Raw genomic sequence first — 11301 nt, forward strand, 5'->3', positions numbered from 1 at the left:
CGTTCTGGTGTAGAGGTGGTCGAAGATGCGCCACACTCCGGAAGGCCGTCGTCGAAAATTGCGATAAAATCGCTGAATTGGTTGCAAGAGACCGGCATAGTAGCAGCCGTAGCATCGGTCAAGAGCTGGGCATGAGTCATCAAAAGTTATTACAATTTCAATAAAAAACAAAAAATTCAATAAAAATACCGCAAGACTTTTTTGACAACCCATTATATTAAATTATTTAGAAAATGTACTCATAATTTGGTACTTTATTTTTATTATTTAACACAACCGTCTTAATACTCGCGCTACTAAATTTTAAATTACCGAAATGAAACTGCCGTCGATATATGTATATGTAAATGAGCCGTGTTGCCTTTTCGAAATTTTCATAGAAATGAAAACTGATCTGTCACACTGCTGAAGTGACAATTCATTGCCTGCAATATATGGCATACAAATTATTATGGTGTTTAACCGTTAGGCTTGTTGAAAGTTCCCCACTACCTCTGGTTAAGGTCTAATTTTTCTTTAAAGAAAAATTTCGTTGACGTTGACTTCTCACAACACTGAATCGGTTTAAAACATAAACATAATTAAAATTGGGAATAAAAAAGCACGGAAGGAACCACGAAATGAGCTGAGCATTAAATCCTCACGCAAAATTCTAAGGATGTCAGATGATGTATCTGTTTAATTTTATGTAGTGTACAAGTACATATTTTCTTCTTTATTGGCGTAGACACCGCTTACGCGATTATAGCCGAGTTAACAACAGCGCGCCAGTCGTTTCTTCTTTTCGCTACGTGGCGCCAATTGGATATTCCAAGCGTAGCCAGGTCCTTCTCCACCTGGTCCTTCCAGCGGAGTGGAAGTCTTCCTCTTCCTCTGCTCCCCCGGCGGGTACAGCGTCGAATACTTTCATAGCTGGAGTGTTTTCGATATTCGCCGTGGCCAACGCACAAAGGACTATAAATCTTTCGCAGAACTTTTCTCTCGAAAACTCGCAACGTCGACTTATCAGTTGTTGACATCGTCCAGCCTCTCCACCATATAGCAGGACGGGAATAATGAGTGACTTATAGAGTTTGATTTTTGTTTGTCGAGAGAGAACTTTGCTTCTCAATTGCCTACTCAGTCCGAAGTAGCACCTGTTGGCAAGAGTTATCCTGCGTTGGATTTCTAGGTTGACATTGTTGGTGGTGTTTACGCTAGTTCCAAGATAGACGAAATTATCTACGACTTCAAAGTTATGGCTGTCAACAGTGACGTGAGAGCCAAGTCGCGAGTGCGACGACTTTTTGTTTGATGACAGGAGATACTTCGTCTTGTCCTCGACCACTGCCAGACCCATTTGCATTGCTTCCTTGTCTACTCTTGAGAAAGCAGAACTAACGGCGCAGGTGTTGAGGCCGATGATATCAATAAGTGAGGAAAGTTCTCTGATCGCCATTCACTTGGGAGTGACTAGAAACGATTCTTTTACATATGACTCCAGCAGCTCACGACTTCCGGTCTTTGACAAAGTATCCTCTGGGTAGCCTAAGAACATCCGTTTGAAGGCGAGCTAAAGTGAGAAGGCGAAACATCCCCTCTGCAGGGTTGTGCGCTGAGTTTGGGACCCGCCACGTAAAAAAACACCCCCTATGAAAGGAAGCCTCGGACGAGAAATCCCCCTTTGGTACAAGTACGTATATTATAGAAAATATAGCAGAAGTGCAACCAAACGCTAGTCTCAAGGAAATATTTAGATTTTGATGAGTTCACGAAATCAATTCTTCATTAATTATAATATATATATTATCGATAAGAATATGTGTATTAAAACTATTATTGGAAGTTATAAATATGGTGTTACAAATTAAGAAAAGGAATTTAAATTTAGTATATGGTATTTTTAGAGAACTGGAAAAAAATAAATGTTTTTAACCTCAGTCGGAGATAAATCCGCGTCCGTCAAACTACTCTTGCTTTATAATATTAAATTTATATACTAAAGGTCGTTTCCAATGTCTGGTTAGCAGCCTGTCAGTTAAGTTCTGGTAAACTTAACCAAGACACCTTTCCTTAAAGAAAGGCATTAAGAAAACGGCCCCAAGAGTAATATTACTTACCTAAAATCTCCCATGGTCCCCTAAAATGCCAAGGTTTTTTATCTGACTCAACGTTTTGGACATCACTCAAGTGATTATTTAGAAGATCCCTCATAGCAGTACTTGAAGCAAGCATTAAAGGCGTTTGACCTGTTCACAAAATCAGATTTGTATATATAGAATTGAACATATTATAAAAAAATATTAAATATAAAATGTCAACGAACCTGAATACGTAGCGAGCAAAGGATCGGCACCATAAGATAGCAGTAACCTTACAATTTCTTCGTGATCATTTTCACTTGCCTCGTGCAACGGTCGTATGCCTGAATGAGCCGCTTCTGAATGATTCGCACCGTACTGCAAGAGTGTTCTAGCAATCTCAAGCCAACCTTTTGTACAAGCTTCATGTAGCGGGGTATAACCAGCATTATCTTTCTGATCTGGATTCATACCCATACGGTCCAAGCAGTAAACAACAACATCTATGTAACCTAGACGTGCTGCTTTATGCATTGCACTTTGGCCAACGCTTTTGTTTAGCACCCATTTATTTATTTCACGGCACACATCACTCTCGGTCTTCACTTTCTTTTCATACTTTTCTTCCTCCGTTTTCCTATCTAGTTTGGCTAACATTTGCAAATTTTGAGCGGAACTCTGGTTCCCGGATAGAGTTGAATTAGGTTTCTTTTTTTTACGTATGTAATCAAAACCGGAGCTTCCTTTACGCCGCAGATACTTTCCCGGCCGTCTTCTTCTAAAACCAGATGCTGTATTATCTATTTCAGGCGTGGTTCGGTTAGCAACTTTTGAGTTTAGGGACGTATTATCGTCGGTTTCAGGTACACCAATACTTGCCAAGGTGTCTTCCTCATCTTTAATATGTTGGTTCGCTGTCGAAGTTGATGCAGAAACTGAGCCCGGAACAGAATCGTTAATGACAATGTTTAATTGTTGTAAGAATTGTTCGTATTTCTGTTCGAATGTCATTTTGTCATTTCCATCTGACATCTGGGATATTATTTCTGGTGGAGCAGATGCTGGCCGATCATCGCCTACGAAAATCTCTCGAATAATTTCTTTTCGTTGTTGCATTTTAGACTCTGTTCGTGTTTTAGTTTTTAAGACAGTTGTTTCAAAAATACTAAAATGACGTTTCTTTCCATCACTAGATTCTTCGTCAAAATCTTTTTTCACAGGTATAGAAAATAGTTCTGTAACTGAACTCGATTCTGCACTGTGAGAAACATCGCTATGAATTTGGCTCGAAACACCATAATGGTTCACATTTTTTTTATTTTTGGGCTTTGTACTGAAAGCAACGTTTGTATTTATAACACGCGAATGCAGCACATCAATTATTGACCGCCTTTCACGACACAGTTGCTCTTCATGTTGGGTTCTAGTAGTTAATAAAGACTTTTTGCTTATATTTGGTGTTGACTTCTGAAGCAATCTTTCTATAGATTTTGCAAATTTAGTGCTTCGATTAGTATTGGATAGTAAAGAATCTTGTTCACGCTCTAAATCTGGTAGTGAATTGGCCATTTTCAGATTATGTGGATGATCTATAGTAATTAAGCTGGGAGGAATTTTGAGCGAACGTTTATAACGGTAAGCTTCTAAAAGCAATTGACTTTCTTTATCTTTAGGCTTGCTATTTTGAATATCACTTTTGTCGATAGCCAATGCTGCCTTATTCAATTTCTTACAACTGGAATCAGGTACCTTTTCAGTTTTGCCAGCTTTCCCCGACTTCTCATTTCTAGAACGCAACCGCATTGAAAGTTCGCGATCACAGTGCTTGTTTGAAAGCTCTTTGCAAATTGTCGATGTAGAGCTCTGATTGTTGGCAAATTTCCGCACATACTTTCGTTTGATTGACTTAATTTTGGTAGTGGAATTACGAATAATTTTATCATTGCGCAATACTTTGCTATTTGCCAATTGCAGTTCCATTTCCCGTTTCTGCTTGGAGCGTGTCATTGTGTTTAAACCTACCATTAAATGCACTTTTGTTTTTTTTTCAGCTTTCTTTTCTTCGATGGCTTCTTTATATTTAGAATTATTTTGCATCGACGTTATCGCTTTACCCTTTTCTGTTTGTTTTTCAATGTGCATATTATTATATGTCTCCTTTTCCCCAATACTCTTTCTGACTAATTTTTGCGCATTATCGGGAAATTTTGATTCATTGATGACAGAGTGGATATTTTTAATAGCATTATTTTGATTTAAATCCGCTAAAGTCGTTATATCCTCTAAATTATGCAGTTTTGGTGATAACTTTTCCTGTATAACTTTGTCATCGTTTCCTTGAACATATGTTTTTGTAGTAATGTTTTTACCGCTATTATTATCATTACTCTCGGAAGAATCGCAGCCGCAATCAGAAAACTGATTTGTATCAGTGTGATTGCTTTGTCGAGCTTTAATTTTCTTTAGTGGTTTCTTCGAACGATCCGATTTTCTTTTAATAATTTCATCGTCACTCTCCGAACTGCTTTCCACTTTCAAACGAGCAGCAATACGTTTTTCTTGCTGTAATCTCATTTTCCCCCTTTCTTGTTTACTTATCTTTTTTTGAATAACGATATTACATGACTGTGAGGAATGGCCTTCCGGGGATTTGCCTGTAAAACGTTCTCCCGTCATGGTACTTTGAACCCTTACGTCAATTATATCACAAGATTTACTACTTTCTGTCGATTCAATACTAACGTTTGATAAATTATTTTCCATTGTTATGTCCCTTGTTTCTAAGTCTTTAATATCATTTGAAGATTTTTGACTCTCTACCCTTAAATCCGTATTCACACTTACAAATCGGCATTTGGCATTACTTTTTCGTGAACTTGTAAGTAACTGTTCCATAAAATCAGTGCATTTATTATTCCAATTGAAATCTAAAATATCAATCGAACCGTATTTTTCTTCTAGACCTGGAATGGACGGCAGCTCAGAGTTAAAAGTCGAACAAATACTTGGTTCTTCTTTTATTTTAATGGACTCTTTAATAGTACTGGGTACGTTTATTGGTGTACTGAAAGTAAAACCTTTCAGTTCCGCTTTAGTTCTAATCCGGGCTGCAATTATTAAATTTGCCTCCGTTTTTATTGGTGCAACTGGAACAGGTTGGGGAATTGTGGGTGGTGGAGTATCCAATGTCGGCGTTAATGGCTCTATTTTACAAATAGGTACATTGTTGTTAACAATTATGGAGTTTTCCCTTTGACAGCATGGAACAATTTCTGCATGTATTGCCTTTTCAACTATTTTCACATCTAGTTCTCTTTCCTCACTTACTACTCGGTCATTTACAGTTATAACCGCCGTTGAAGTGGAAGTTATAGGTGTTATTATAGCTTTCGGTTGAACGATATGCTCCTGATATCTTTGCTTAACGACGGGTTCATTACGTTGAGAATTTGAGTACTCTTGAAGATGGCGCTTACGACCAAGATAATTAGGATTCCGCTGTTCTCGAACTAGTGTATTGGATGAAGGATTGGTATTTACTAGAGAAATGGGATCAGCAGTTTTTATAACTCCACCAGAATAAGCTGGCGGAATAGTAAGTTCAGAGCTAGTTCTCGATACGGTCCCCATATTAGTAGCTGGTTTAAAGTGTTCGTCTGTTGCAGGCACATTACTACCAATCACTAAAGGTGGTTCAGATTTTATTGTTTTTACTGTCGCAAAAGGATTTGTTTCTACAACACTTGGACGCATCTGACATATTTGTAAGCTTTTTTCCGAAGTTTTAAATACCACAGAATTTGTCTTCAGGTTACTGATTGAAGTTGGGCCTATCCGGGGTGAGATAGTGCAAACTTTAGATGAAATATCAGGGGGAAATTGCTGCAAATTCTGTTTTAATTCTGGTTGTGCTGTAATTAACTTGCAATCAGCAGGCACTATTACTGGATTTGTAACCTCCGATGAACTGTAGAATTGTTCATTTTGTTGGCTTTCTATTATTTTAGACCCCTCTAATCTCTCATCCGAGTGTAACGCAAAATTTGGCGTGAAATCCACTCTCGGCAGGGTGTGCCTAAAATCAGTTTGGGATTTTTTTAAAATTGCTTGATTATATCGATACTCAGTAGAATCAGCCTTCGTTTTAACTGTACGCATCGATAAATCTAGAGGCGATGGAGTTAACGGCTCCTCTATCTTGATTCTCTGATGCAATTCAGGTAAGTTTGCATCGTTACAAACTTTAGCTATATTACGTGTAGATATGGGTGGATTTTCCACTAAATACCCATTTTCTATTGACCCAGCCCCATAGTCCTTAGATATTGAGGCATTAATGGGCAGTGATAAACAGCCGTTGTTTATAGGAGCTTCGCTTTGAGATAATTTGTCCACAGGTGAAATTCCTGTCTGACCTGACGCTGAGTTTAAGGCTTTCTTGATTATCTGTAAATCCAATTCTTTTTCCGATGTAGCACTTCTCATTGCGACTACCTGGTTTATAAGTTCCCTGTAATTGGTTTTTTGGACTTGAGTTTTCTTTACAGCATTTTGTTTTGGTCCTTGGTTCGAGAGGTTTGAAATTTGTTTAGATTGCATCTGTGGATCCATCGATTGCGACTGCGATAAAGTTTGGATAGTCAGCGAATGAGAGGGCAGTGGCTTGGAACTCTGGGAATGTCGTTCAAAACCACAATAATTCGGATTTGGATGAACTGCGGCGCTTTCCTGATGTGCACGTGCGGATGACCGATGACTTTCAATTTGACTGTGATGTTGTTGACGAATTAATTGTGTATAATTCGACGGTGATTGTGATTGGCTCTGAGGGGTTAGACTTGTGTGATGCATTTGTATGTGAGATGGCGGCGTTGTGTGCGAAGGTGACGGTGAAGCCGCCACATCAATAGATGGCGACATATAATTTGTATTATGCGTATTGTTTTCATACTTTATATGCTGTGCTTCATAAAAATATGGTTGAGCTTTGTATCCAGACGGACGGTGAACAGGAGTAGGAGGAGGGGTATTTTGATTTTCCGTACAGAAACTGTTTTTAGTGACTGTCTCTTTTGCTATTTTACTGATTTTGAAATAACCATGCTGTACATTACTTTCACTAAAGCTATTAGTTATACTGTTATAAGGGGAAGTTACGTCTTTACAACAGGTTTCCAAAGGCGAGGACGTTTTATATGGATTAGTATATAAGTCATTATTTTGATGATGCATTGTGTCGCTATAAATTTCTTCTTTATTTTTAAACACTAAATCATGAGTGGGCGTCTTCGTTGGGTGACGAGGAAGTGATAATGAATGCACTTGGGAGGGTGATGGTAAGGCTTTCTGGCTTTTTGAATACTGACTTATAATTTGCGTCTGTTTTGTTATAATCGGTGGCTTTTCTGAGATGGTAGGTATTTCGGCACCTTGCATATAATAATTTTGACTTCGAGACAAATGTGGTCTGACATTGTTCAATAATGTTTCTTGGTGCTGAATATTTAACTGCGACTGTTGCAATGAGTTCTCCTGAACATTATGATGATAACTGTTACCACTACCATGCTGTGAATAATTATTAGTAGAAGGAATTTGCAATTCGTTCAGCTTCACCTCAGAACCATAGCCACGAACTTTAAGTTCTGACTCATGTAAAATTGTTCTTTGCGCATGAATATTACTGAATTTATCCGAACTAAATTGTGGTGTCGACATATATAAGCTCTGATGACTTGTATGCGTGTTGCTGTGATCGCTGTGTGCAAAGATTTGCGGACATTTTCGGGCATAGTTTGGGCTTCCTTGCTGTTCCTTCAAAGCTAATGAGTTACTTGGATTTATAATGGTACTAGCATCCCTTTTGCTGTTATGTATTAAGTCCATTGTTGTTGCAACTTTCTTTTGACTCTGTATAACCTCACTGTATATTGTTGCTTTTGTCGACCCGTGATCAGGAACCGATGCATGGTAACTCACTATATCGTCATATATACTGCCTTTAGGATAATTGCTTATTGCACTTAGAAGTTGATGGTGGTTTTGTTGTAGTTGTTGAGGTGGTAAATTTGTTGCATTGGCGGTATTCGAATGCGTTGGCATTTGTGTAAAGTTTGGCGTCTGAGAATGGTGGTGAGATTGTTGATGCTGAAGTTGTTGCTTGAAATTACAATTCGACTCCAAGGCACAGCTTTTATTAGACACTGAATTTCTTTCTTGTTGCAATCCTACAATACTTCTATTGGTAGGCATTACTTCTGTACCGTATGTTACGTTGCTATTTGAATGGAAAAATTGCCTACCATCGTGTGGATATATTGAATTTTGATTGATTTTATCTCGCGATGAACCTGATTTTTGAAAATCTACTCTTAAAGAGTGTTCTGAATTCCAGGCTCTATCTGCTGCCGATGGACACGCATTGCACGTAATATTATTTGACATGTTTGGGCACCCACAAGATTTATTATTAACAATAACTCTCTCATGCGAATAATATTGAGTATTTGTACGACCATCATTGATTCCTCTAGTAAAATACATTGCACTTTGTCCTTCGTCATCGCCACCAATGACTTCGTGATGTCTATTTGGATCCATAATATTCCTCAAAGAATCTTAAATGATAATAAGTATGTAGACATTAATCAAGTGTTCATCGCAAACAAATGGTATCAATATAGGTTCATAATAAGATCAGAAAAGGCTGGGATTTAGAACAAAATCCACCGATTTGAACTGAGTAGGAGTTATTTTTAAACTATTTAATAAAAAATAAATGATTAGAAACAAATTAATTAAAAATGTAATGTAAAAAATTCATTATAAATCGAAGAAACACGCACTTTATATAGTTGATTTTTTTTATTTTAAATACAAATACACATCTAAAAAAATATAAGTCAACGGCACCCATATACATATATATGTTTTCTTAATCTATCCGAACATATCCAAAATCGGTGGATGCTATTCTAAAATTCCCCCGCATAAAATTTAAAATTCCATTAATTATAATTGAAAATATATACATACATATAATTTCTATTTCAAATAATATATGTATAATGTAAAATTAGAATTTCTAATAAGCCTTGAATTCATTCTATACTCAATATGCTTTTTTAAATTTATAGTTTTTGATATAATTTTTCTTTCTTCCGACACTTTCTTCGGTTTACCCATCGAAAACTTTGTGCTTGCAGCAAGGCCTTCGAGGCATTATAACTGTTTTTATCTGTATGTGTGTTGAAAACCAGTATTTTATTTCGGTGTGGCGCTTTGCTATGTAAGTTCGAATTTCACTTGCTTTCTTCATATGTAGTGTAGTTTTGTTTCATCAAATTATGTTTTTTTGTTGTAACTTATGTTTTTTTAACAAACGTATTCTACTTCTAACTCTGTGCAAGTTAACACTTTTACAACAGGTGTTATTATTGAAAAATGTAATTATAATTTATTCATCTTATTGGCGCTAAAATACGCATTTACATTGTCTTTTTGATTGTATTACGAAGAAAAAACATATAACTAATACTTTGTTGGCCCTTGCTCCAAATCGAGGAAACAACTATATTTTGGCAGGATTTTAAAACATAGATTATATATAATACACATATCTTCCGAAAAAATTATTTGTATAACAATAACATTAACAATTGGTATCACTTATACTGCCACAATACTTATTGAATAATCATTATAAAGAACTGTATATATGCACGTGTGAGATGAGAATTCGGGATTTGAGGACAAAACGTTTTTTCTATGAATTATTATTTTTGCTGTTGTATCAGCAGAAAAGATTCCCTAAAAATCCTGGTCGGTTTAGTACACCTGACTGTGTCTGAGAACAGGTTTACATTTTTTTATATTTTGTATTTAGTTTAAATGTTTATATACTATATGTGGTAAATTTTCGGCAATTCAAATGAATTAAATTTGTTACATGATTAACATGAGAAAATCTGTACCTCTTATTTTTCAATAAATACAATATGTATACATAACCATATTTTATAGAATATTGACGATTTAAACAAGTGTGTATTCCAAATAGCGGTGCTAAATATTAATATCACCTTGCACAGATGAATGTGGTTTACACACATATACTAAAAATTACATGCGTTAATAGCTTACTGAAACAAAGAATGTTCCGATTAATAAAATTTAACACTACACCTTCCCAATAATGGTTTGTTGGTAGGTATTTTTACTCTTGCTTCAACCCGCCACCATCAGCTCTCGACGCAAGTTTTGATTTCCACAACTTTGCTGTGTCAGCAAGGAATGTAGGAAGTAAAGATTACCTATTTTAGTGGTGTTAACAGTGATAATTTTAAATAAAGTCTGATGATCTTCAAATCTTTCTATTATTTTTTTTTTATTTACTCATTTTGTTTTTAATCCATTGACTAATCATTTTTGTTTTCTTCTTGCTTTCTTTAATTAGAATTCACTTTGCACATTATAGTTGAGTACTTCCACTTTCCTAATTACTCCTTGCTTTGCATTATTTTTCGTTTGCTTTACGACACAATTACATTACAAACCTCGACGACTCGTTTAGCTTTGCATTTACTTTTGAATTGTCTTTGCGTTGGTTTTTCTTTGCTAAGCTGTGCATAGACTTGCTACTGAAGAAAATTCAATGACCAAAAGCAAAAAATTTCTACTTCTACTTGTCTTCTTTGATCGGGTGCTTGCCTGCTTGTCTTGTTGTTTGGCCTACTTTGGCGACGAATTTCACGATTTACTCACTACGATTGTACTTATTTTAAATACTAAAGCAACAGTAAATAAAACAAATATTATGTACAATACGAATTTTAAACAATATTACAAATTTGTATATATATTATCATTTTCTTTACTTTTTCTTAAAATCACTGCTTCATTTTCACCAAACGAGACAACGACGACGAGATATAAAAATGAAAATGACGACAGTGTTACCAATGTGCGCTTACGTACATCCTAACCGTACAACCCTGTTCGAACTTGGCATTGAAAAGTATACATAAATAATATGGCCTTTAGCTCGAGGATTATTGCAATAGGAAATTAACATTTTAAATTTCTATACTTTCTAAAAATACTTGTGACTTTTTCCAAATAAAAAATTCTAATATTAGTGAAAATATATTGCATCCAATAGAATACGAAATAAATGCAACAGTGTCGTACATGGTGAATATAAAATTTGTCAGGGTTGAGGAATTTATTAGTTTCGAACACA

General features: G+C 36.0%; 1 protein-coding gene across 2 annotated transcripts; it reads right to left on the reverse strand.

Moving 5' to 3' along the window:
- Nucleotides 1-2086: 2086 nt before the first annotated feature.
- Nucleotides 2087-10982, reverse strand: LOC120776628. Of its 2 annotated transcripts, none has more exons than XM_040107435.1 (3): nucleotides 10937-10982; nucleotides 2306-8677; nucleotides 2087-2228 (listed from the first exon to the last, which is right to left on the reverse strand). In XM_040107435.1, exons 2-3 carry the CDS (start codon nucleotides 8658-8660, stop codon nucleotides 2092-2094), a joined length of 6492 nt encoding a protein of 2163 aa, XP_039963369.1. In that variant the 5' UTR covers nucleotides 8661-8677; nucleotides 10937-10982; the 3' UTR covers nucleotides 2087-2091. The 2 variants fall into 2 exon arrangements, with proteins under 2 accessions (XP_039963369.1, XP_039963370.1); XM_040107436.1 differs by lacking the exon at nucleotides 10937-10982 and adding an exon at nucleotides 10770-10841.
- Nucleotides 10983-11301: the final 319 nt, after the last annotated feature.

Source organism: Bactrocera tryoni, chromosome 5 (genome assembly GCF_016617805.1).
Source record: "Bactrocera tryoni isolate S06 chromosome 5, CSIRO_BtryS06_freeze2, whole genome shotgun sequence".
In the NCBI taxonomy this organism is placed as follows: domain Eukaryota; kingdom Metazoa; phylum Arthropoda; class Insecta; order Diptera; family Tephritidae; genus Bactrocera; species Bactrocera tryoni.

Coding starts and splice junctions, on each gene's coding strand:
- LOC120776628 (XM_040107435.1), bottom strand. CDS start 8,660: ATGGATCCAAATAGACATCACGAAGTCATTGGTGGCGATGACGAAGGA. Junction 2,229..2,305: donor TTTGCTCGCTACGTATTCAG/GTTCGTTGACAT, acceptor TTTTGTGAACAG/GTCAAACGCCTTTAATGCTT.